A 27225-nucleotide genomic window follows, 5' to 3' on the forward strand; every position below is an offset into this window, starting at 1 on the left:
TGACTTCGCGACACCTGAATTATTGGTCTCAAAATGACCCGTTTACACGTTTATTTGCGAAAATAACAAAAAAATGCTCACTTTTTTTCGTAGACATTTATTTGGAATAATACGTTTCTGAGATAGTATTTTAGAATTGGTTACGGTTATTTAAGCATGCCGCATGCCGAAACTGCCTCTGATCTCTTCTGTCTTTCACTGTGACACGGGGAATTTGACGATCGCAGGCTTATAATTGTTCCATGACCTTCACCGTATAGGCAGGGAGTGTTTTTTTGTGTTGTGTACTGTCAGATGTAGACACTTTTTTCAATCTTAAGACATTCTTGATTGATACCACACGATACATCTAAGCGCCTTCTGCTAGTGCTCGTTACCAACTCAAACACTCTCTCAGCAACCACATGGAACGTAGCTCCAGAGAGATTCTTCACCTTCTGCAAGACTGCTACAGTAAACACCCGCATATAAGAACAAATGGATTAAGAACACCAGGCTGAAATTTGGCCAATAAAGCCCCATTTTTATAAGAACAACATCAGCCTGAAAAATTTAGCATGTTCTTATAAATTGGAAAGGGTGTCATAATTACATAAAAAACAAGTGATTTTATTCATCATTACCTATAATGAAGGAAAGCCAGTCATCTCATCTATAGGCTCAATGATACAGTATTGATTGTGATCATTAAAATCAAAGAATATTTATTAATTTATGCTAATTTTACATCTAGGGGCATTTTTGGGTAGTATTACTAATATAGAAATTTAAGAACATTTTAAGAACACTTTGAGGCTGATTTGTCACTAAGCACCCATTAAATAAGAACCCGATCAGCCTGACCTCCGAAATCATGTGTTCTTATATGCGGGTGTTTACTGTATTCCATCTGAAATGCTGTTTGCGTTCTCTGGGTATTTATTGGTGACTATGATGCCTTGCTCTAGCTGCTGGGTGAAAGGTGCCCCTGGGGAAAGAGTCTTGCCAGGCCAGTTCCAAACAGTTCTCTGAATACTGCCTCCTGATTGGGCGGAAAAGTTCTTTGTATTCCATTTCTATTATCTGCCCAATCGGCGGCCTAAACAAGCATATTAGCCCTCGAAGCTTCGCTTCTCGGGCTAATATTTATTTAAAGAACATCAAATTTCCGCGGTGTAACTATAGTTAACCATGGTACAGCCAATCAGAAGGAAGCCAATCACGCGAAGTGTCCAGTTATTCATCAGTAAAATACATCCTAAATCAGGAGTTAAGACGTCATGCATGAGATCGAGTCTCAATATATAAAGGGAAATAAACCCTTGTGACAATCAGTCTGAAATGCAACAAATTCATGACAATTGATTACCCAGCACCATTTATTAAGTAGTTGATATATATAAAACTTGATATAAAACGAAGCTGAACATTTAAATTGGCTTGTTTGATCAACAACAGTCAAAAAATGTTTATTGCTAGGAAGCTCACTTTAACAATTCCGATTTCTGGCCGCCATTTCTTTTTTGAAAGTCCGACTACAACCGAAATTTTGTTCTCTCTTTTGCTTACATTTGCTATATTCCACCTTGTGAGAATTTGTTCGTAAGATCATAGCTCCTCAATTATACAGATGACTGCGACTTGCCGCTTTTAATTCAAGAAATGTTTTTTTTTCTTAAAATATGATTGGATTGATAGAGAAGAAGTAAAATCTTAATGATCAGAAACGAGAAGAGAAAAGGATCAGCAAAGGGAAACTGGCATTGATGAACAGAATTGTCAAAAAAGCTTCCTACTATACTTAATAACAAATATCGCACAGCGGTAAACAGCAGTTTATATGAGCTATAAAAGGCAAAGCAACTGCATTTTTACATTGCTGTCTGTTAAATTACACTGAAAGTTAATGAAACACTTGCTGATCAAAACGATCGTTGCAAGTCACACTATTGATATGGCTTTCTTATATTACAGGTCTTATCGAACTAGCCATTAAGATTGACCGGTAAGGGCCGAATCGCACTAGCGGACAAATTTTGTAACAAATGGTAGATTTCATCATTAATGAGTCACTTGTTGCAGAACACAAGTGCGATTACGTTTTTCGAGACCTACAACTTGTCCAACATTTTAGGAAAACAAAGAAGCGGCTGTCTTATGATTGGTCCGCGTTGCACGCGCGATACATTTTGTCAAACAATTGCAAAAACAAGTGCGTACGACTTGTTGGACAAGGGCAAATTTTGTCAAAACGGACAAATCATCCAAGGGGCCGAAGTCCTGCCTCGAGGCAGGACATTTCATGACAAGTCGCATTCCCATGCCCTCGTAATGCCAGATAACAATACGTTGTTGATTGGCTATTGTGTTTGGCCCAAACTGGACCTAATAACAACACGCACACCAAAATGTTTGCGATAGTATGCACCGTGATGTGGCTCTCACTATCATAATTCAGCCGCAAAATCTTTCCGCGATAGGCAAGGCATGTTTATAAGCGAAGTATTTGCCCAATGTAAGAATGAGAAAAGAAAAAGTTATCTTGAGACGACTCATTATTCCACTGCATGAGAACACGCGTGCTCTAAATGCAAATTTTTTTAGAATTTTTTTACCGCGTGGTACTGCATATTAAATGTTTGCCCAAGACGGCCGTGCTGAAAAATGTACAGGGATGCCAGAAGCACGTGCAAAGCTATTGTACTAATAATTTCACCTTTTGTTCTCTTCAAGATGTCTCTGACTTGTCGCGACAATTTTGTTTATGTCAAAAATGTCATGACATTTAAAACTTGTCCGCTAGTGCGATTCGGCCCTAAGAGTCAAACTTTTTGTGTGACTTTTCTACTTTACATTACAAGTACAATTGACCTCTATGAGTCACGTTCATTGATATGCTGGTTATTGGCCCCGCTGCTTACAAAAGCCCTTCCGCTTAACGACTCATCTTTCCGTTATAAGCCCCTGGGGTAGATAAGCCCTCCCCTTCGTCCAACGTTTCCATATTATTTTACCAACGATTTCACAGAATGTAATATTGCAAATAAAGCAATGAAAATGATTAAGATTGCAAGCTGAGTGCAGATCTAATCGTTTGATCAGAGTTTATATCCCTTATCAGAGTGTGAAAGTCGCCTTTTTAAGCTCATTTCCAAACGTTTTTATACCGGTTGTAAGCAACTCCGGATAGAAACTTCCCCAGTTAAAAGCCCACCCAAACTAGATACAAACATATATAGGCTCAAGGCTTGTAACGGCGATTTCACGGTAGCTGTGTGTTTTCTTTTAACGTGAGGGATATACCAGCTTAACACAGTAAAACCATGATCATTTTTATCCTTGAATCAGCGAGGCTAAGCCTGTACTCACCCTCTCGCCTGTAATCTATTTAAATGTTTTCTATAAGTTAACAGTGTTCCAAAATAATTGGCACCACAATCCATGTAAAAGCCATGGGAACTTACACATTATAGCGCTACATAATAAAAGCGAAGTTTAAATTTGTAAAAAAAGTGAAATAAAATATAGTTACGTTTTCACTACAAGGCCCTATGTGCCACGAGGCACGAAGAGGGTAGATGATGACATTTTCACTACAACATAACATTTCTAACTGTTATATAAAACTCATTGTAGAAACAATTATAATACACAAAAGTGTAGTGTTCTAAACAGTCTCACATGCTATGTCAGTGGTTTTATAGCTTACAATGTCGTAAGATTACAAAGATTAAACGGTAGTTACGACCCATTTTTTTGAGGGACACGATTTTGCTTTGTAAGCATAGTTATAAATCTCAGGCGAAGGCCGCTAATGTGCGGAAAACGCGAAACGAAAAGCGCTTTGTATGAAATATTTAGTCAAAGGTTGGTGATGAGACTTCCAATCAAATTTGAAAGAGAACAAAAAGAAAGGTTTTTCGGATTAACTAAGAGTGAAAACTAACATACTGAAAGAGTATGTCAAAATTTGATTCTGAAAGAAATCACAGGGAGCAGAGGAGCCAAATTCGACCTTTGTATTAAAATGTTTGATCTATTTCGTAGCGCTTGTCATACGTTATCTGATCTTTTTGTTTACGCGACAGTAAAACCAGTGGAAATCCTGTTTCGCTTGGCGTAGCCGCAGGCTCAATGACCTTGGGCGCCACAAGATCACTTCGTGCCTCGCTTGGAAAACTTTGCTTCGCTCCACGCTTGCTTAAGCGTCCCGTAAACAAAAAGATCGGATGACGTATGACAAGCGCTACGAAATAGATAGAACATTTTAATATTTACAAAGGTCGAATTTGGCTCATCTGCTTCCTGTGAAAAAAAACAAAAAAACAGAGGAAGCACTAGTAAGGGGTTGCTATAACTTTTAAAAAAGGTGAAAACGGCCTGGCCACCATACGACTCTATAAAACGGTAAAGAAGTAAAATAAGGGAAAGGTGATCGTGGAAGACCTTAGCAATCACTTGAATTGTAGCATGGGTTAGTGTAACCAAGTTCGTATTTCTTTTCTCGGGGTAATTCCACACAATCGTTTATTTCATCATCTGTAAATGCCTTCATGAGATTCTTTCTGGTATCGTCCCTAAAGTTGCCGTTAAATTGTTCTGGCAAGTCTGTTTGGTCTTTACCACATGCAGAGGGGATTGGTTCGTACACGTTATCCTCCGCCTCGTTTTCTGGCTGGAATTTACTAAAGCCGTACGTGGGATTATCATGACTTGTCGTCGCTGAATCAGCGGTAGGGTGGTCGGATACCTTCTGTCTTCTTTTCTTGGTGCAGACAAACACGAACAAGGCACCTAAAACTGTTGATGACAGGGTGAGAAATCTGCTGTTACTTCGTGAGATAAATAATTTATAAAATAGGGTAAGGGATGGGGGGATAATTGATCTTAGTCATGCAGATTTCTCATCTTAAATGAATGCTTAATCAATAATAATAATAATATAAATAATAATAATAATAATAATAATAACAATAATAATAAAAATAATAATAATAATAATAATCAAAACAATATATAATTATAATAAGAACCTTTCCATAATTCTATGCAACTTAGAAAGTTTAAATGTGAAATAACTTTCTTAATTTAAAGCAAAGAAGTAAACTGCGCCACAAAGAAGTAACCCTAAGCGTAAAAGACCTATCGTACAAAACTTAGGATGGTGACGTCATCAGTCACGTGACTATGCTCAAAAGTGCGTTGTTGCCCATTATGAGAAAATTACTTGGCCAATTCAAAAGCAATCAATTTAATGTAAAGGAAATTGATTTAGGGTATTTGCCAGGTTACATCTGAACAAAAGTGGGAGTCTGGGTCCCAGTGCGTATCTTGGCTAAATTTAAACGTAGGGAAACAAAAATTTGTATGTTGATAGATATTTTTATAAAGATAGGATTTGTAATAATCTTTTTACTATGACGTCATCGGTCACTTGATTAGAACGTGTGAAATGTTTTATATCGCCTTAAAACTTTATTCAACTCCCTAAATAAGGATCTTTTTTAGCCAAGTTGTAGAGTTTTTAAAGTACTTTTGTAAAACAACCATTATAACTCTCTCTGAAAATAATATGGAAGGGAAGAAGAGCACCGCACTGGTATCGCGGAGGTCATGGCTTCAAATCCCGTTGTAGAGTTAAATTTTTGTTTTCAGGCTAAAAAAGCCGTTGATTAAATTGCTTACTCACTGCAAGGATCATTTCATTCATCTAGTCTTATACTTAAGACGGATTCCGCTGAAAGTTCGAGCAATGAGTGCGAAAATTAAGTACCAAAAATCTACTCATTGCACGGCAACATTTTGTATACTATTTAAAACATCTCATCGAAATTAATTTGTCTTAGTGACCCCGCAATTAAATTCTAAAGCATTCTCGAGAAAATTAAAGTCAAACCTCGAAAAAATGTATTAAACGCGTGCCATTTTGTTTTGAACTGGCGCAAGACGTCCGTTTTAACTGAAATGAAGACAACTTCAAATCCATTTTTCACTCGCGGGGTCAGCTTGAGTGCTAAATTTTTGGCAGGTTTTTGTTAGTTATTTTTGCCCGTATTGCTCGAAAATTGTGCGGAAACCATCTTAATTTCTTTCTAAACTTTTGCATTATTACTTTTACTTGATTTATTTCAAAACAATTATGAAAAACAGGTGAAGATGTCAGTCTTGTTAATCGATGGTGGGCATATTGAGTGTGTCAGTCCAAATTTGAGCGCATCTAGCTGCTCTGCGGTGAGAACAAACGAGGACAGGTTTGTAACAACCTCGCTTGATGTGAAAGGTAGAACAGAATTCCTTGTGAGGTTTTTTAGCTTCTTCTCGTGAGTCTTAATGAACTGATTTGCCGCTTTAGCTACACTGTGGGCAACAGCCTTACGTAAAATGTAGCTGTCCAGACTGTTTAAGACGCTGGAGATTCTGGTCATCAAGTTGTTTCTTTTGCAAAGTAGCTTACGATGCTCCTTAAATCGTCTGTTGATGGCGCTTTTCAAAAGATGTTTTTTAATTGCCAATACGTCTTGCCGGGCGGTGTTTGAAGGTAGGTGAAAACAAAGAAACTTCCGGTAAACATTGAGCGACTTGCAGTTTCGCAGGAACGGTAATCCAGTTCCGACTTTCGTGTCTTTATCGAGATCTTCTCGAGTTTGCGGAGGTCAGAAGAGCTGATCCTTCCATCATACTTGGCTGCGATGTCGTAGATTATTGCTCCAAATGGTCGAGACAGCAGCAAAAATGTAGAAATTTTCAAAAGTAATACGACTTTTTTAATTTTCACAAACATGTTTCGACGGTACATCCGTCACCGTCAGTGTGACGGGTATGAAAGTTTACAGTGATTTAAAACGTGCGCTTTCGTAATTAAGTATGCAAAAACGTGCACAAGACTCGCCCGAAACTCCTAGCAACCAGGAAACAAATATCCTACCTGTGCCGCGTTTTAAAACAGCTTTCGAAAGAATGTTTTTGTTATTTGGCTCGTGAAATAATTGTTTTTAAAACAACTACCGTCGATGTGGCCGTGAAAAAACAACAAAGGTATCATGTTACATCATATGTTAAAAATAAAAGTATCTTATTACAAACGAACAAAAGTATCGTGTTACGGTTGTAAAAGTGTTAGGAACACCCGGGTGGGAACGCTATTGGCGTTTCAACGTGTAATGAAAAGTGAAAAAAAGTGATAAACATGAAACATAAAGCATCATTTCTTTAATTGATCGCCTCAATTGCATTCTGCACTTTCCTTTGAGTCTCTGATTTTATTCTTCTTTTTACAGCATTTGTATATAAAGGTACACAGTCTGATTGACACACCAAACATTTTCATTTGTACCTACTTTTCATGGGAAATATATATACCTATAAATTGTTTTTACTGGTTTCACTTGTAATAATAATAATAATAATAATAATAATAATAATAATAATAATAATAATAATTATAATAATAAATAAAACATTTTAAACGCACATAAAACAACTTCTGCATTACGTCTTCACAGGGTTGCTAAGCCGTAACAAGGCTGAATGAATTGAGTTGAAAATGCATTTTTGGTATGGAAATTGTTTACTAAGTTCCTAAAGGTGTGGTTAGGTGAAATAAAAGTTTGACAGAGTTAAAAGTTAAACAGAGTTCTGCTTACTCAGGATTACTACTGATACGACAATGACAGGAAGTTTCCATGGCTCCTCATCAGTTTCTTGTTCCTCTGCTTTACCTGCACTTTTAGTTTGAAGTTCTTCAGTAACACTTTTCTGAAAATGGGAAAAAGAAAACACAACCAGGAAGTAAGTAGCCAGCAAAGAAAGCACTAAAGACGTCGTAGGAAGTCTGTCGATCAGTCATTTTGCCGGCTAGCCAGTCGGTTGGTTGGTCGGCCAGCTAGACAGTCAGCTAAGAAGCAGCTCGGCTATATGGTCTAAACTATCACTAAACTCTGAATTAACAGAAAAATAGTGTGGCAATCTATTAGCTATGCTACCTAGAGAAAAACTTGGGTTCATAAAAGTGGACTTCTGGAAACAATTTTAATTGTTGTCTGCTTCCCTAATATAATGATCCATCATGCTTGGTCCATTTGTTCCCGCTCTGGGGTCAATTTATGATGTCGGCGAATCGAAAAATGTGTTGCAGTCTATAACTTATCTTTAGTCATTTTTTTTCATATGTGTACTACGAGAAAAGGTGCAGGATACTAACCGATGTTGCAGATGATTCAGTAGTGACAGTGGACTGTTCTTCAGTTGCCGGAATATCAGTCGAAGGCGATTCAATCTCTATCACAATAAAATTAAAATTGAGCACCCGGTAAGATAATTATGAATGGTAGTGCTAATGTCAAAAAACTTGAAAAGCTGCCCGTCATGTTTTTAAGCAACTCGCTATAGCTAACGACAGGGTTTGAGGGGCTCAGAGTACAGTGTGATTGTAGCAGTACACTCATTTCATAAATTCTTGTTTAGTGCCCACAACCCGAGCCCTCAGTCACACTTTCTGCAGATGCGTTCCTATCACGAACGCATTCATTTAAATCAATTATTCTATCGAAGTTTAATAAGACGAAAGTTGTACGACCAAGGCAAATATTATTTATAGGTTAGTAATGTTCTTTATTCGCACTTACAGTCACTTTTGATACACATTGTCACGGGTAATGTAAACCTAGTTATGCATTGCGATTGGTGCATAGCTCCAGTTGAAGTCGTAGTAAGACCCTGTCCACAGGGAAGGCAATCTTTCTGACCGTCGGAGGGCTGGTAAGTGCCAAGCGGACACGGATTACATGTTCGGTTTACTGTGCTGTGCGAGCCAGCTAGACAATCGGCTACAAGAAAGCATCAGACAACAATGTGAGTTCTTCTTTTTTTTTTTTTTTTAAATAAACTGGTGTTTTCAAAATCAATCTCTAGCTAGCTGTTCCAAACTTCTGTTATCTAAAATGAGGGCGCAGCCATACAGAAGGATAAAACTTCAGTTTGGTATTTACAGATTAAACCGTTGCGTTCGTTGATTTGTTTGTTTCGGTATTAGTGCTCATCAACAGTGAGGAATAATGACACAAGAGCCAAATTCGTTCTGCTTGCTTAATCATGTTAATGCAAGTAAAAAGCCGTCAAAGTTTTGGTTTTTAGGTTAGGTTGAGGTTTAGGGTTAGGGTTAGTTTTATTTGAGCTGTTAACATCTACTATAAACTTATCAATATGCAGGGCATTTTTTCCACATTTCCATTTGCGACAGTAGTGAGATTTCTACCACAAGCACTGCATGAAGGCTGTCCCCGAGAAAGTTGGTATGTACCAAGCGGACAGACGGAGCATGTTCTGTGTACTAAATGAACCAGCTGGACAATTGGTAAAGAAATATGAGGACATATCAAGCTATTACCTATATCTTTAGGCCAATTGAATGGATGTACGTCGTCCCAACGATTATCAAGCTAAACAATGTGAAAATAACGATGAATATACAGAAACATTACCAATGCAATCTTCTTCTTCCAAGGTTCCATTGAAAGCTGTTATCTGGTTTGTACCACACGGCACACATTCTGTTTGACCTTGAAGAGGTTGATACGTCCCGAGTGGGCATTCGATGCACGTGTCATTCTTCGTACTGTAGGCTGAACCTGCCGGGCAGTTTACTACGGGAGTAAAATGATTTCATGTTAGCTTAGAAATTAAGACACTATAGACGTTTCCGACCAGGTCATTAAGTTAAAAACAATTAATGACTGAGAAAACGATCTAGTAGGTAGAAAACTCAGGAGACCCTTGCTTAAAATATGACGTCTCGTTTGAATTTGGTCAAACTTGAACCAATTATAACCAAATCTCAGCTAAAATAGAAATAAATAAAGCTAACATATAAAACAACTTGATAACGTGGAGATGTACTTTGTTAAAGCTACAAATAGTTTACAAATGCTATGCTGGTGGTAGAGTATCTAATCTGATAAAAAAACCGGGCAACGCCTATTTCCAATAGTGTTCCTGTCGGCTTCTACCTTACCATGAAAAATGTTTTTCAGTTTCGTACTATTCACAGCAACAGTGTAATTTGTAATATCATTACTGAGATTTAGCGATTTACGTGATTCGGATTAAGAGTTAAAACATGAAGCTTACCACAAATATAGCCATTTTGACTGAGAGCCTGACCCTTGGGACATTTCGGAGATAACGAGTAGACTATAAGGCTTCCAGGTTCTCCAATAAGAGTGGTGGAATTCCAAGGCACTTTGAAGGTCTTGTTTAGTATGTCTGAATTGAACTGCACCAGTTTCTCAAGAAAGTTAGCCTTGAAATCAGCAAGGGTTTCTGCAATTTCCATGTACGATGTAAAGTTGTCCTCCTTCCAAGGTTTCTTATCAATGTCGACAATGAATGCTATGGTAGCTGTTGAAGTATTTCGTGAGTCGTAGTCAAATTCAGAGATGAGCGCAACAGATATATTAAGTGATCTTGCCAATAAATGAACAATATAACCAGACATGTTCTCGTTTATCGATGACGGTAGTTCAGCTATAGAATCATTGTCACATGGCAGTGGATCTTGCACGGTGGAGCTGTTGGAGGAATTTGTTGTCAGCCAGCAGTGGGAAGTAAGATTCAGGGCAATAAGTAACCTTGGGATACCAATGGTGTAACTCAACACGTCTAGTCGGGCCTTTTGGCTGACTGCTGCACCATGCATGTTAGATGCCTCACAATAGTAATAACCTTCGTGATAACGGCGAGGGTCGGACATGTATAACACAGGTTTGGTCTCATTAAATTTGATAGCAGATGAGTTGTTCGATTGAAAGAACCACTGAAAACTAGGCGTTGGTTGGCCCGTGGCATTGCAAATAAACGTTGCAGGCATTTGACTTCCAACAACCACCCTTTGTCGCTGAGGATGTTGAGTGATGCTGGGTTTGCTGTGGACTTTTACAATCGTCACGTTGGAAACTGTGCTGCCTTTGTTGTTTGACACAACGCAAACATAAGTACCCTCATCTCGTTTGGTGACGGTACGTTCATACAATGTTCCATCCAGTGATTCCTTGATCTGCTTATCATTTCTCTTCCAAGCATATTTTAATCCCGCTTCACTCCTAGCAGTGCAACGTAACAACAGACTGTCTCCGGGTAAAAGAATAACTTCCTTCTGAGGGGAAGAAGTTATGACTGGTGTTCCTCCACACAAAACTGAAACGTCGCGAGTTGTCTTCAATAATGAAATAGCTAGACGCAGAGCTTCTTCAGTTTCGATCATTGTTAGGGCAGCCGTTGTTAACGACGTTACCACTTCTCCGAGCTGAGGAAGAGCGTGTTTAATCACCAGTGCCCTTGGACTGTCTTCAAATTCATAAAATTCCCTTGCTCCTTCAAAAAAGTAGTCGATGCAGTCCTGTGTGCCAGAACAATCTTCAAATCCATTATTCGAAGTGAAAACCTCTAGAAACGCCCTCCAAGCCTCCAGAGTGTCATTCCATGATTGAGAGGAGTCATTGGTCAACTTCGTACTTTCATTTTTCAGGACCTCAATTATTTCAACGTATTCTGTCACGAATGAGCTGTTCCGATATGCTAGGGTGTTGTTCACGGATACCCTGTTGGATTCCAAATCGCTAAGATTAACTCTCTCAGCCAGTCTTTCAAGATCTTGGAATCCAGAAGATAGGTTTACGTTCATTCCTTTGACGGATGAAATGAGGTCTTCGAGTGATTGAAAAATGGTGCTCAAGTATAGGTGTGTTGTATTGGCAAACAAGCATGCATATGGGTAATCCGTAAAGCTGGAATGCAAGGCATGTGTGGAATTTGCTTGGTTGCTATTGTCTTCAAGAGATGATCGTTTTCTCCTTAAGGGTTTGCTACCAAACAATTTGGCAATTATGATCTTGGATGCTGAACTAATTGAACGTTCAACTTGGTCAAAGTCAACCAGAAAACTGACGGCCTTTTGTTGACTATTACCAGAGCTAACATCAGTTTGAAAAACGATCTTCTTGGTGTCTTCTGATGTCATGGAAATGGCAAATTTCATGTCTCCAACATCTACAGCTTTCTTGTTATTCGACTTTGACGCGTTTATAGCTTGCGCTATTTTCAAGCCAAAGCCAACAATTCGTCGGACATGGAGCATGGAAGCGTTGACAATCTCTACCGCTGACTGACGTTGCTCTGTGTATGATTTCACCTTATTTAATACGCTAACTGCAAACTCATGGCGGATTCTGGCTTTCTCGTAAACAGATGTTGCCTTTTTCACTTCATCAATAGAATTTCTCAAAGACAAGTATGCTGTTTGAAACGTCTCGTTCATGGCATCGAGGGTGAATTTAAGCTCAGTCATGGCTACCAGACATTTATCGTTATGTTTTACACAAAGATGATCTAACACCTTAGTTTGGCATCCGTATTTCTTGCAGCAGGGGTAGGGAGGTCCATATCCACCTGGCTTTGTCTTTTTTTTCTGGCCTGTACACTTAACTTCCTTGATTATCTTCTCAACTCCTTTGGTTTCGAAAGTTTTGTGCTCGTACTCGACCAGTCGAGGTTCAGCTGGCACTCTTTCGTAGGTATCAGAACAACCAAATATTTGCTTACTGAGAATTCCAACAACCCCTCCCAAGACTCCTCCACCAATTTCTCCTACAATTTGACCAATTTTTTGGCCCTTTACTCCAAATAACCCTCCGATGAGTCCTCCAACATATTTTCCAATTTTAGATCCTATTTTAGCATAGTTTGCTATTTTCTTCCAGGAAACTGCCGATTTGCAGTTACCAGTGTATACGGTTTGATACGTCGCAACTGAAAAACTGCGTGTTTCAGTACTCTTCTGTACAACTTGGATCGTAATGGGCTTATCAACCGTGTCACAATACCTCTCAAGATACGTTATGTTAATGGGATTCTGGCAGAGGTCTGGGATAACACAGCCATTAAAGCAAGTATAGTTGCACTCCCTTATTTCGCACACGAAGTTCTGGATGTTTTTACGAAAGTACACGGTGTTGTTGAAACGCACTTTTGCCAGATGATATTGTAAACGTGCAACACGAAGTTGCTCTGCGGCTCTTTCCTTTTCTATTCTTAATTCTTCGACAACAGCCTGTTTTAATTTAAGGACTTCCTTGGCGGCGTCTGCTTTGCTTTTTGCATTATAATAGGTAGCTTGGGCTTTCGATAATCTTTTAGCTGCCTCCGTAGCCGCCAAAACAGTTTCGTTTACAATCATACTCTCGAGCATGGTATAAAGACGTGAAGACTTGTTCATTGTACCTTCTACTTCAAACGCTACAGATTTCCAGTCCACAACGTTCTCAATGTCAGCTTTGACATTCAAAAGTGCCTCAAATTGACCAAACATGGGGCCCGTGATAGCAAAGAACAATTCATGACCAGTTATTCTTATGGTCGTGTTCCTCTTAAATCCAAAGAAGTAAACAAGGCTCTCAAACGTAGTCACGAATGGCACGCTTTTACGACTTATTAGCATTCTTAAAGATCGACCAGCTGGATAAGTTATAACATTACCAAGAGAGATGTCTTTTAAGACTGTTCCTTCAACAATGACACCGGCTTCTTGTCTCGAAGAGTTAGTTACACAAGAGTTGTCACGTAAGGCCCAGATGCTACATTTCATGTTCTTAAAGCACAGCCTCTTATGACATACCTGACCATTAAGGGTAAAGCGCACACCCAGAAAGTTTTGGTGGATGGATGACTTGGAAAACGAAAGAGAAATGGTTTTCGGGAGGTCTTGCTTAAGTCTGATGAAACGATTGATTGCAGTTTCGATGCTTGTTCGATTTCTGTATGGCGGTAACTGGGCCACAAGGAGATCAAATACTCTCGATATAGTGTCAAGATCATCATCAATCTTTGCAACAAGCACTTTCAGCTGCAGAAAGTCAGAAGAGGAAGAGAGCAGGCGACGAGCTTTGATGACATTAATAAGCATTGCTTCCAACTTTGCAGACCAAATCTGTGTATTGGGTTGTAACTCAGGGACAGACAACTGAACATCGAGGAGGACTCTTTTTATTTCCTGCGTCTGCCATTCCAAAAACCTCAAATTATTTTTACGATCGTGGGCTGCAATATCTTCCCCACCCTTAATTGAGTGGTAGACCTGCAAATATTTGGATCCTCCATAGGGCTGAACGACAGTTTTCAAAAGGCTATTTTCGAATGGTTTACAAGATCGATCCAGAGTAAAGACCAATCCTTGAGTAAATCGACAATGCGATGCAAGAAGGGATGTTCCTGCCGAGTAAATAAAAAAGTACATCTTAAGCAAGCAAAGCCTCGAGATAGTACATCTACCCATTGGTTTATATATATTTGAACAGAAATAGCTCATGTAAGCACAGGTGAATGTATTTTATAATTCGGAAACCACAGAGAGAAGGAGAGACTCGAGTGTTGATAAATGGGCACATTATTTTTTGTGTTTTGGTCTCTCTGCTTTTTGGGATTGAAAGATATATCATAGATGCATTCAATCTCAACTCGGCAGAAAAATGTATATTCCTTGGTCTCGAAATGTAAAGCGCACTGTTCAAGATTTTAGTCGTCATCTACATCTAAGCAGAGAAGAAAGAAGTCAGCAAGTAGAATATATAGAAGGAGAGGAAGTGAAAGTTGAAGAAGAAGAAGAAGAAGAAGAAGAAGAACAACAACAACAACAACAACAACAAAAACAACGACGACGACAATTTAATAAAAAGCACATTTCTTACCTCCCAAATTTGTTTTTCCAATCACGTCGTTGGCGTGGAACTTGAGAAATAAATTCTGCCCAAAAGCACGCACTGTAATGTTAAACGCGGCTGATCCATGGAAAATACTTTTTATTGGCCGGGAAAAATAGGTGGTAAATAACTGAAAGAGAAAAGGAATTTGGTGGTATTTTGCAATAAAATAACCTCATACGAAATATGTATGCTGTGGGACAAATTAAGCAAAGAGTAAAGCTTACTTTACCGTTCTTTATTATCAATGCAGGGTACGGACCGGTGTAACCATGAAATAGTTATGAAATAGTTCTTTCTCGCACAAACACACTTTTCCAAATTCCAGAAGTAGCGACATTTGAGAAATTGTTGCATTTAAAAGAAGGCAGGCGTAAAAAAAGGCAAACATTTTGTGATACGTCAATAGTTTTAACATAGACAAAAAAATGAAACAAACATCTGTGCATACTTTCACGCCAGCAGAAGGAATTCCCTTGTAATTCTGCTTTGCCAGTTGCCATTTTACCATATCCACGCCTTCCTTTAAACTAATCAAATAGCACTTCGAAGAAACGAAAGGCTGTACTTACGCTATCTAAGTCTTCTGTAAATGCAAAAGCTTCTCCAGTTAGTTGCATATTCACCAAAAGTTCACTGGAATTTTTCAAGAGGATGTTGGCACTTCCTTGCCACCACAGATTATAATAATAATTTGAGAAGTACTCAGCCCATGGACCAACGGGAGTGCGATTCACGATGGTGCTGTATTTTCTCCGAGTGGTAAAACCGAATGATGAGAGGAACAATTTCCATCCGCCATCAGCCATGTCTTTCATAAAGGGCATCGTGCTGATTTCTTTGCCAGCTTCCTCGGACAACGATAAGAATGCTCCACCCTTACAAATGTCATTTGCGAAACAGCAGTCTTTGCTTGACAAAGAAAGCTGCTCATTCTGAACGGAGATATTAAAATTGACTGTTGGATGGTACATGACCACAGCAGAGGGGCTACCAGTTGATAGAAACTTGCAGTTTGGATGGATGTATTGCTTGCCTGTGGTTTGAATAAGGTGAGCCAGCGTATTATCAATTGCGAATAAATTACTTTCTTCCCAAGCCATGAGTTTTAACCATAAAGGCACTTGAACTGTAAAACATCTCAGGAAGGACTTAGGCAAGGCGTCCTTCTGAATGAGTTCAATTAGGGTTTCCGCTGTTTGATGGAAAGGAGAGCACCCCTGGGTCATCGGTCTGTTGTCGTCTGGCTGCGACTTCTCAAGAACTTTTGTGTGGCTAATCAATCTTTTTAGCATTTCGGTTTTGCGTGCTTGAAGAGGTAAGGAAAACTCATACCCCTCTAGACTTAGAGGAATGGTTTTGGTGTCTGGGGTAATGATGTGGACAGGTCCGGACTCAATACGAACATCATGTGACACAGTTGAAGTCGAGTCAAAAGCCACAGTAATATCGCATGGGAAATTGTCCAGTTTTTTCTTTTGGCATCCTTCTGGTAGCTCGCCGACCAACAGGCCCAATCTGGTGTAAACACTTTCGTGATTGGAGGTATTGCGACCAATAAATATCGAACTGTTCTTTGGGGAAGTAAAACTATGCCTGTCTACTCCTTCGAGTTCATAGGCCACCATTCCAACACCTGGCTTGTGTCCTGTCACCTGAAACTCTGCTTTAGACGTCGGGTGCTGAATTACCAGTTTCTTCGGCTTAAAGGTTAAGTTTATGGTTGAATTAAGCTCAAAAGTCAATGAGTTGTCAGGCTTTGCCAGCAATGTAAGATTGTCTGAGGCATTACCACAAGTAAGCTTTGGAAAATCAGGAGGAATGACTATACCCATTTCGCAGAGATTTCCCTCATATCCAGTGTCTTTACAATTGCATAAAAACTTCCGTGAATTGATTACAATGCACTTTCCACCATGGAGACAAGGATTAGGCTTGCAGAGGATGATCTCTGAAAAAATGAACAAAAATTTTTAAATTAAATTAAGTCACTCATTCATCCATCCATTCATTCATTCATTCATTCATTCATTCATTCATTCATTCATTCATTCATTCATTCATTCATTCATTCATTCATTCATTCATTATTCATTCATTCCGTTTGGAAATCTTATACAATTCATAATGTCAATATATGTAAAAATTAAATAAATTATAATGTTCATTGTGCTTGTAAGTTAAGAAGCTCTTTCCTTTTTTGAAACATTGAATGTATATATTTACCTACTACTTTTGATGTATGTTCATTGTCAGCTCTAAGTAGGTACTTAATCCTCTCGTTCTCACTTAAATATATGTACCTTACATCAACCTTAGAAATGTGAGAACATAATTCATGTCTTATGGTTGTAAATCCCTGGCAACACATCAAAAAATGCTTTTCGTCTTCTACGCAATTTTGTTTACATACCAAGCATGTTCTTTGCTCTACTGGGATTGATGCTCCTTTATTTTCATATTTTCCAGTCTGTATTCGTAATGTATGACATCCTAATCTAAGAATTGGAACATGATGGAAAGGAACATGTTCCATGTTCCAGAGAATTGTCATTTCTCCTGATTTTCCGTTTGTTTACAGAACTTGATGTGGACTTGTTCAATTGTGCTTTTATCGAAGTGCGTTTTATATGACAGTAGTTCTGGTCCCCAAATTTCGCACGCATAAAGTAACATGGGCTTAACAAGGGCATTGAAAAGTTTGTTCTTAATCGCAATAGCTGCTGAATCAGTGTTAGAAAAGGATCGTTTAATTATCGAGAGGACCTTAGTGGCTTTTTTGCTGAGAATTTCCCTTGCATAAGTGTAACGACCGGATGAGGTCATTTCTATACCTAAATATGTTTGTTTGTCGACAATTTGCAAAGATTCATTGTCGTATTTAAAATTTATATTATTTTTGTTTTGTCCGTTACCGCTGAATATGATTATGTTCGACTTTTTGGTATTAACTTTGAGCTTCCATTGCTGAGCGTGTCTATGAATTACATTAAGGGATTCTTGCAACCCTTCGGGAGAAGGACTGATTATTAACAAATCATCTGCATACATTAAGCAGTTTATAGTTCGACTTCCTAACATCACACCTGGAGATTTGCTCTGTTTAAGATATTGCGGTAGATCATTCATAAATAAAGAAAACTAACGAAGAAATGCATCAAGAAACAGAACCGATAACCCGGCAACACATCAAGAACGGTCGATTAACCATGAGGAAAACCCTCAGAAATAAGTATTCACAAAACTGGCTGGGCACCCAGAATAGTTCATCGTCAACTTCAAGAGAAAAATTTACACACAAGGAAGTTAAAAAGAGCTATGAATTTGAGAATTACCTAACAACAGTTAAAAACCCAGCGCACAGAATAAGCCTGACAAAGCTTAGATTAGGATGTCATACATTACGAATACAGACTGGAAAATATGAAAATAAAGGAGCATCAATCCCAGTAGAGCAAAGAACATGCTTGGTATGTAAACAAAATTGCGTAGAAGACGAAAAGCATTTTTTGATGTGTTGCCAGGGATTTACAACCATAAGACATGAATTATGTTCTCACATTTCTAAGGTTGATGTAAGGTACATATATTTAAGTGAGAACGAGAGGATTAAGTACCTACTTAGAGCTGACAATGAACATACATCAAAAGTAGTAGGTAAATATATACATTCAATGTTTCAAAAAAGGAAAGAGCTTCTTAACTTACAAGCACAATGAACATTATAATTTATTTAATTTTTACATATATTGACATTATGAATTGTATAAGAATCAAATTTTTGTTATTTCTTGAATGTATTAGTAAATGTTAAAACCTTTGTTGTAAACAGACCAATACCTCCCTTTGGAGAGTAAGGCGCAATAAAGATATACTATTACTATTACTATTCATTCATTCATTCATTCATTCATTCATTCATTCATTCATTCATTCATTCATTCATTCATTCATTCATTCATTCATTTATTCATTCATTCATTAATGTTCCCAACCCATGAAGTTAAAACAAGACAACAAGTTCAGTGGGAGAAAAGGGGTAAGGGATGAAGTGCTCGAGTTGCCAATCAGAATCATCAATAGAAATCATGCAGGGTACATGTATCACAGGTTAGTTGGTTGGTAACGAGAGACTGGAATCCTCTCCTTCCTTTCAGGAAGCCCTAGTTCCCAAGAAACTGGGGTCCTAATCTCTAGGACCCTTGGGAACAAACACAACCACATGCCCTGGTTCCCAAGAAACTGGGGTCCTAATCTCTAGGACCCTTGGGAACGTTCCCAAGAAACTGGGGTCCTAATCTCTAGGACCCTTGGGAACAACCACAACCACATGCCCTGGTTCCCAAGAAACTGGGGTCCTAATCTCTAGGACCCTTGGGAACAATCACAACAACCAACAACAGCAACACTGCGGGGCCCCACTATAAGGGGAAAGCTGACCCTGTGAGGCTATGGGGCAAAAGGGCGAATGGTACAGAGCACTTCATCCCCTCCCGTGGTTTATTAACTATAAGAAAAGACAATGCTTAGTTAAGATGGTCTAAAGCTATTGAAGAAGTTCGGAAGAGACAGTAATCGAATAACAGAATGGTCGAGTTGATACATGCCAGCTCGACACTAAAGCTAACGGTTACATGTATATCAATATCTCAAAAGCAGACACATTGCTCAAGTCCAACAGCTCTAAGCCTGAGCTAGCATACAAAATGATAACAATATAAAAACAATGTTTCTGTAAGCAGGCATGCTGCTTAAGTCCATCAGCTCTAAACGTAAGTAAGCATACAAAATGGAAATAATAATTATTAGAATAATGTCTATAAATGCGGGCTTGCTTCTTTAGTCCATCAGCTATGGCTAACGTTTAAAAATAATAATAGTAATATAATAAACACCCTTAACATAGCCAGATATGTGCGTAGAACTAAAACATTGCCTACATTTTTACAAATACTAAGCTAAAAGAGAACCAAAGGGGGCTGGGTGGGTGGGAATTATTGTGAAAACTCTTTTAGGGAGCTCAGAGAATTTGAAGTAAAACTACTCAAGTCTAGATAAAACCGCATGGCCTTGATTGACATAATAGAAAAGGGGCGATGTGATTGGCCAGCCCGAATAGCGCATCACACTCAGAAGTGAGTTTGACCTATGAATGTAACGCAAGAGTGATAGTCTTGCAGCATATTGCGTGACAGATCTGCGTAATTGAATAGAGTGATCTTATGACTTCTCTGAACTCCTTTCATGGTTGTCACATTAACTTTAATTTATATTACATGTAAATTGGCATTTATATTACATATAAATTTGCTTTAATGTTCCCAACCCATGAAGTTAAAACAAGACAACAAGTTCAGTGGGAGAAAAGGGGTAAGGGATGAAGTGCTCGAGTTGCCAATCAGAATCATCAATAGAAATCATGCAGGGTACATGTATCACAGGTTAGTTGGTTGGTAACGAGAGACTGGAATCCTCTCCTTCCTTTCAGGAAGCCCTAGTTCCCAAGAAACTGGGGTCCTAATCTCTAGGACCCTTGGGAACAAACACAACCACATGCCCTGGTTCCCAAGAAACTGGGGTCCTAATCTCTAGGACCCTTGGGAACGTTCCCAAGAAACTGGGGTCCTAATCTCTAGGACCCTTGGGAACAACCACAACCACATGCCCTGGTTCCCAAGAAACTGGGGTCCTAATCTCTAGGACCCTTGGGAACAATCACAACAACCAACAACAGCAACACTGCGGGGCCCCACTATAAGGGGAAAGCTGACCCTGTGAGGCTATGGGGCAAAAGGGCGAATGGTACAGAGCACTTCATCCCCACAAATACACGAAGTGTATTCCCCATAGACGAATAGCACGAAAATATAAAATAGGTTTAAGTTAACATGTAAATAAGTAGTAGTAGCCCTTCACTCGACTCCTTTTCAGGAGTATAGACTATCAACAGTCTCTCGTCATAGCATCCTGTCCTGTGCATCCTTCTCTAGCTGGTACCAACTCTTGCCCATGGACTCGATCTCTGCTTTTAGCGAGCGTCTCCAGGTGTTTAATAGTCGACCTCTCTTTTGACTCCCTTGAGGATTTCAGGTCAAAGCTTGCCTTTTGATGGTACAGGAATGCATCCGTAAGGTGTGACCTAGCCATTTCATACACGTAAAGGAGTAGATATATAAATTCAAGACTGTTAATACTAAAATGCCCTATTCATGGTTTCCCTTTGAATGATACAGCACAAATTCAATAAGTGCTGGGAAAAACGGGAATAAAAGACCTTATACAGAGCACAAGTTTGTTATTCACCACTGGAATTATACATTGCTGACCTAAGAAACATGGCAGGAAGGCAGAACTCGCACAAGAATCAATCAGGGTAGAAGGTGCGAAAAATAAGGCGTATTTGAACAATTAAGACACTTGCTACACAGACATGCATTCATTGTAGATAGAGTAGCTCCTGTTGGATTTATCCTTGTGCCACTAAACTTGGCAGCCTTGAAATGGTTCAATGCTTCTGCATGAACAAAGTAATGTATTCACTACAAAGCAAAATTTTATGTTTTGATCCTAGAATCCTCACTTTTGTATTTCCTGTGACATACTCCCGTAGAAAGTCCTGTTATTGTATTTTATGTCAGGGCCGTTCCTAGGCAATTTTAGTGGTAGTAAAGGCAGGTACGCCCCTGTATGTCTTGGATCAAATTCTTGCTACAATGATATTATTGTTCAATTTCCCCTTGAGTTATAACCTATTTTTTGTTAAAATGGCAGTGACAATGGCACCTTTAAATACCTCAAATTTCTTGCATTAAATGTAAAAACTGTTTACATTTTTAGAATCTTCATAAAGTATTCTATAAGCTGAAAACTTTCGTTGCTTTGAGTTGTTATTTGTCCTATTTTTACTTTAGTGACAAGGGACGAGAATTCACCACCCTGGCCTCCAGCAAAGTTAAGTTTATGTCGCTCTTCCTCAACTTTGAGCAGCCAAATTATAAAGGGTCTCGTCTACTCAGGTATTAAGACATGACTTCGAACATTACAGAAGATAACAATAGCGAATTCCACCGGTATCTTGTAATTTCCAGCCCTTTAGGCTTTTCGACGGCTGGTGGAAACGGCAGCCTGCAAATTGCTCTAAGTTTCGTTTGTTTTCATATTGAAATCTCATTTAACGCCGGTCTAATGTAACGCAAAATAGAATCAGCTTATAAATATTTATACTTAGCTTTTAGCAAGCTCCACTTGGCCAAGATGCACCCTAGGGAAATCCGGATTGCTTGTCCAATTTTTTACTGACCACTTTCGGCGGGAGAGAAGGCGGCGCGCTGGACGAGGCTTGAAAGACATTCGCGACGGCCTTGACCCTTGTTGACTGTTCTCCGGCTTGACAAGAGAATAGTATATTCTAGTTGAAGAAATCGTCTTGTTCTTTATAAGTCGTTCATTCACATTAAGCTTACATAATCTCGGGCAAACGAAGGCATGTTGTCTCCACCATACAAATAATGCTGTAGTGTCGGGTTTAGCCGCGGTTTGGAGACTACAGGACCTTGAAGCCGAGTCGGTAGAGTGGCCATATTCCGGTAGAGGTAATCTGTTCTGTGTGTGCATATCAAGTTCCTGAGTTGCTGGACCGAATACCTGTTCAGTAGTAGTGCGATGCCTTCGACAGATCGTCCGCACATTTATCTTCGAATGACAGAATAAAATGTGTAAAACCGGAACGTACTTCGTGGGCAGATACCAGGATAACTCATAAAGTACTGATGGAGCGATGTTGAAGCGAAAAACAATCGAAAGATATCACAGCAATAATTATTATTGTGAAAACTCTTTTAGGGAGCTCAGAGAATTTGAAGTAAAACTACTCAAGTCTAGATAAAACCGCATGGCCTTGATTGACATAATAGAAAAGGGGCGATGTGATTGGCCAGCCCGAATAGCGCATCACACTCAGAAGTGAGTTTGACCTATGAATGTAACGCAAGAGTGATAGTCTTGCAGCATATTGCGTGACAGATCTGCGTAATTGAATAGAGTGATCTTATGACTTCTCTGAACTCCTTTCATGGTTGTCACATTAACTTTAATTTATATTACATGTAAATTGGCATTTATATTACATATAAATTTGCTTTCATTTATTCATTCAATCGTTCGTTCGTTCATTTATTCACTCATTCCTTCCTTCCTTCCTTTTTTCCTTCCTTCCTTCCTTCCTTCCTTCCTTCCTTCCTTCCTTCCTTCCTTCCTTCCTTCCTTCCTTCCTTCCTTCCTTCCTTCCTTCCTTCCTTCCTTCCTTCCTGCCTTCCTTGCTTCCTTCCTTGCTTCCTTCCTTGCTTCCTTCCTTGCTTCCTTCCTTCCTTCCTTCCTTCATTCGTTCGTTCGTTCGTTCGTTCGTTCGTTCATTCATTCAGTCAGTCAATAGGTGACTAAAATATGGAAAATCGATCATGACACTTGTTATCGTTTTCATGTGCAGAATGTTGTATAAGTGGAGAAAACGTTTCTATCTACGCACGTCGGTATGTTCTTGGAATAACAGCCTGTGCTCTTGCTTTTTTTTTAATGGTTGTGGTGGTAAAGTGCAAAACGTTTGCGATAAGGCTGATTGGACATTAAAACACTTACCTTCACATGTAAAATTTCCGATGTCCCATGCAACATCAGTTGAATTAATCAGCCGGCAAGTGGCAAGGTTGCCACCATGTGTAACATATCCGTCTTTGCAGTCAAGTGTACAGGTTGATCCTAAGGTGGTGTAACAGGGAAGCCAAACTATTCCATTTTCTGTTGGATAAAGTCTGCCACAACTTTTCACTGTGTTAAGAAATAAACGCAATAATCAGGAAGCGAAGAAGAAGACGAAGAAGAAGAAAAAAAAGAAGGAGAAGGAGAAGAAGAAGGAGTAAGAGGAGAAGGAGGATAAGGGGGAGGTGAAGGAGGAGGATGACGATTTCGAGAGCAGAACTCCAACCAACAAGTACAATTTATTCGAACTGACTTAAAACAACCGTTACAAGCATATATAAAGTCAATTACATAATGACACTCACATTCCACACACATTCCACACGCACGCATTTATACGCTTATTATACATCCCTCTTTGCAAAAATAAGTATATTATAACAAAGCTAGTGAAAGCGAAATAACAAGCACAAAAATTCAGAAAGTAAAGCAGTCAAAACAATGTCAGTAACAATTCTAGTGGCTGAGCAAGCTCATAGACGGTAAATGTCTTAAGTCAAGTTACATAGTCCTGAAACTTTGGATTTGGTCTTGAAATCCTCCCCGAACTAGTAACATAACGTTCTGAGCCACGTGCTGAGACCTGGGGTCTGACAGGTGCATTCGCCGAAGAGTGCTTTGGGACTGCAGATTTGAGGCCCAACGGCATGCGAAGAAATCGGTAGTCACGTTTGATTTGCAAGAAACCACTTCTCGCGTCAAGTGTGGAGAACACTGTGGCATTGGGCATGCGCGATGCAACATCTTCAACCGTTCTTGGAGTCTTCTAAGGGCTTTGTTGAGATTTCTCGGATCGATGCAGATGCGGATACTACCGTCTTTCTTCTTCTTCAGTCGGTTCGGACACAGGTACAATTGCTCCAATCTTAACCATCTTGTCAAGCTCTTTTTTCACACTCTCTTCTATTGCAAGGGGTATTCTGAGAGTTGGTCTGACAACAGGAGCTGCATTGGGGTCAAGCCTCATCTTGTAAACGACAGCTAGATTGCCCAGATCGCCTTCAAATAAATCTTTGTAGTCTTCAAGTATTGTTGTACGGAAGGCATCAGCAGCTTCAACTTCGAGGACCTTGCTGTGCAACTGAATGAGATTCAAACTTAGAGAATCCGAAAGACCAAGAAATGGCGTTACTGCGGGTTTGTCAGTGACGTGAAATTCCAGGCAACAGGATATCGACTTCGTGTGAAGCTGGAACGTCACAGTTCCCAGTGTAGCCAATGTGTCTCCGCCGTAGGCAACTAATTGCGCCGCTTTCGTGTGATCAATCTTCTCATTGCGGCTGATCCGAACAAATCAAGTGTGATGACATTGCATTTAGCGCCAGTGTCAATTTTGATTTCAACTTGTTTGCCATATTTCCATCGTGCAATAGATTTCACGCTTGTAACATGGGATTGAAGTAATGACATCGATAACAAATCAATCATTATCTTGTGCGATAGGAAGCTCGGGAGAAATTCGTCAACAGGAAGCCTGCGATTGGGCCGTTGAACATTTGAATCTCGATTGAACCGGTGACCATTGAAACCTCGACTCGTACTTGGATGCCCGCCAGCGCGTTTTAAACGACAAACTTTTTCAAAATGATTGAGCTTTCCACAATAAAGGCACTTCTTGCCAAACACTGGACAGGATTTCTGCTTAGGTGCATGGTTGCCGCCACAATTCTTGCAATTTTGGACGTCAGGTTTCAAATCTTTCTTCGGAAATTATCCTCTTTTGCCAACGCTATGAACTTCTTCCTTTGAATCGCTGACATTGCTCTAGGGTTCGCTGCTGTTTCTGTCGGATACTTCGTTTGCAACACCAATGTCGATAGTGCGGTCGAGTGTGAGCTCTCTTTCTTTCAAAAGCTGCATTCTGATGAGCGGAGAGGCGACACCATATACTATTTTTTCGCGAATAAGCTCTTCCTTCAAATTGCCATACTCGCATGTGTTTGCTAGGATTCTTAGCTCGGCCACAAAAGACTGAAATGGTTCACCTACTTTCTGTACTCTTGTATTAAATTTATGTCGTTCCACGATGACGTTTTCACGAGGGTCGCAGATTTCGGCAAATTTTCTTTCGAATTCCAGCACTTCGATACTTTCGCGAGATTCTGATGCGATTCGAACGCTTCCATCTTCGTTCAGCACAGCGGAGCGTAAACAAGATAATTTTTCTTTTCAATGGCTTTCCTTACTGCTAAATGTAAGAAAGTGTACGCTTTAGTTTTGTCATCCTTTTCTCCGTGTGCGGCAGCGATAAATATTTCCACCTCTTGCTTGAAGTTCTTCCAATTTAACGAGGCATTTTCCTCGAAGTCCAGCGGCTCAGTTTTTCGGAGTCCATCTGCCATTCGACGAGCGAAGCTTGTAACTGTTAATGTATCAGAGGAACCGGGCGATGCGGATTTTTACTCCTGACACCATGACGATTCCGAGAGCAGAACTCCAACCAACAAGTACAATTTATTCGAACTGACTTAAAACGTCCGTTACAAGCATATATTAAGTAAATTACATAATGAAACTCACATTCCATACGCACGCATTTACACGCTCATTCTACAGAGGAGAAGAAGAAGGAGAAGACGGAGGAGAAGGAGGAGGAAAAAGAGTAGGAGGAGAAGAACAAGAGGGTATCATTATATATTTTTGTTCGTTCTCAGAACAAAACGTTTAATGTCTTAAAAAAATGTTGTGATTTGTTTTCTTGTCTGGCTCATAACTTAGAGACTGTTTTCCAGTCACTAGTATTCTCGTACAGAATCTGTGTGTGTATTTCATAACGATTTGTTACTTCGAGTTTCTTTATTTGCATGCTTATTTGTTTTAAGAACAAAAGAAGAAACCACGTCAGTAGGTTGGTTGTAGCTCTGCGGCACTGCGCCATAGTCGGTTCAGCGGTGTTTATTGTTGTATTTAAGGCCGGGCTTTCAGTTCCTAGGTGACCGCCATCTTTGTCTTATCTTGTTCTTATTGCGTGAAGATATCGCTTGTATTAAAGTTTACGCTTGCGGATCATCAGGGCCTTATGTGTCTATGAAAACTACTGGCGAAGATACCTTTGTATTGCCACCTTTTAAAAACGTAAAACAGTAAACTCAGTGAAAAATGGCGCCTTCTATTGGATAGACGTCACTTCGTGTGCTTCTTATTTTTTTTTAAATGTCATCTAACCCTTATTCTAGATTCCCAGACGAACGTGCAAACCAAATAAAATGAAAAGTTTTACCAATGCATGAAGCTTGCTGACCATCCCATTTTGAAGTGTTAAGGCACGTTCGCTTGTTAGAGCCTTTTATGTCGTATCCTTGCTCACACGAAAACCAACAGGTCTCATTAGTTACCAAGCCGCTACAGTTCATGCGTCCATGAGGTGAAGCCGTGATCGTCTCACAAGGAAGACCTGACATTAGACAAAAACGAAGAGTGTAAGTCGATATTCAGCGGTACTGGTCAATTGCAAATTGCCCCGACGAAAGCAATTTTGTCGTTTACTTTGCCCTAAACTTTGTCAGTACCCGTTAGACATTGACTTTGGTTTACTCGCTGTTTGAAAAATCACAGGAAACATTCTTCAAGGTAGATTTATTCCGAAATAATACACAAAAGCAAGCTTTTACCTTCACAAGTCCTCACATCAGATTTAAGTTTGTAGCCATGGAAACATGAGCAAGCATAGGAACCGGGAGTGTTGTGGCACTTGTGTTCACAAGAATGGGTCCCTGTTTTGCACTCATCTACATCTGCGTAACAA

The 27225-nt window shown here is 39.4% G+C and overlaps 1 protein-coding gene across 3 annotated transcripts in view; it reads right to left on the bottom strand.

The window, feature by feature from the left end:
* The window catches only part of LOC144654269 (uncharacterized), an 82199-nt gene that overhangs the window by 38954 nt on the left and 16020 nt on the right, over positions 1 to 27225 (bottom strand). Inside the window, exons 11-21 of one of the 3 annotated variants that reach the window (XM_078514353.1) lie at positions 27092 to 27214; positions 26701 to 26874; positions 23361 to 23549; positions 15299 to 16677; positions 14715 to 14856; positions 10105 to 14238; positions 9459 to 9620; positions 8646 to 8804; positions 8180 to 8256; positions 7623 to 7734; positions 4411 to 4779 (exon numbers count right to left, since the gene is read on the bottom strand). In XM_078514353.1, the coding sequence (XP_078370479.1) occupies positions 4427 to 4779; positions 7623 to 7734; positions 8180 to 8256; positions 8646 to 8804; positions 9459 to 9620; positions 10105 to 14238; positions 14715 to 14856; positions 15299 to 16677; positions 23361 to 23549; positions 26701 to 26874; positions 27092 to 27214 (7004 nt within the window). In that variant the 3' untranslated portion in view covers positions 4411 to 4426. Of the gene's footprint in view, positions 1 to 1330; positions 4780 to 7622; positions 7735 to 8179; positions 8257 to 8603; positions 8805 to 9458; positions 9621 to 10104; positions 14239 to 14714; positions 14857 to 15298; positions 16678 to 23360; positions 23550 to 26700; positions 26875 to 27091; positions 27215 to 27225 lie in introns of those variants that run through there. The other 2 variants (XM_078514352.1, XR_013570889.1) reach the window with 2 other exon arrangements.

Source organism: Oculina patagonica, chromosome 5, assembly GCF_052425735.1.
Source record: "Oculina patagonica isolate OP01 chromosome 5, crgOcupat, whole genome shotgun sequence".
In the NCBI taxonomy this organism is placed as follows: domain Eukaryota; kingdom Metazoa; phylum Cnidaria; class Anthozoa; order Scleractinia; family Oculinidae; genus Oculina; species Oculina patagonica.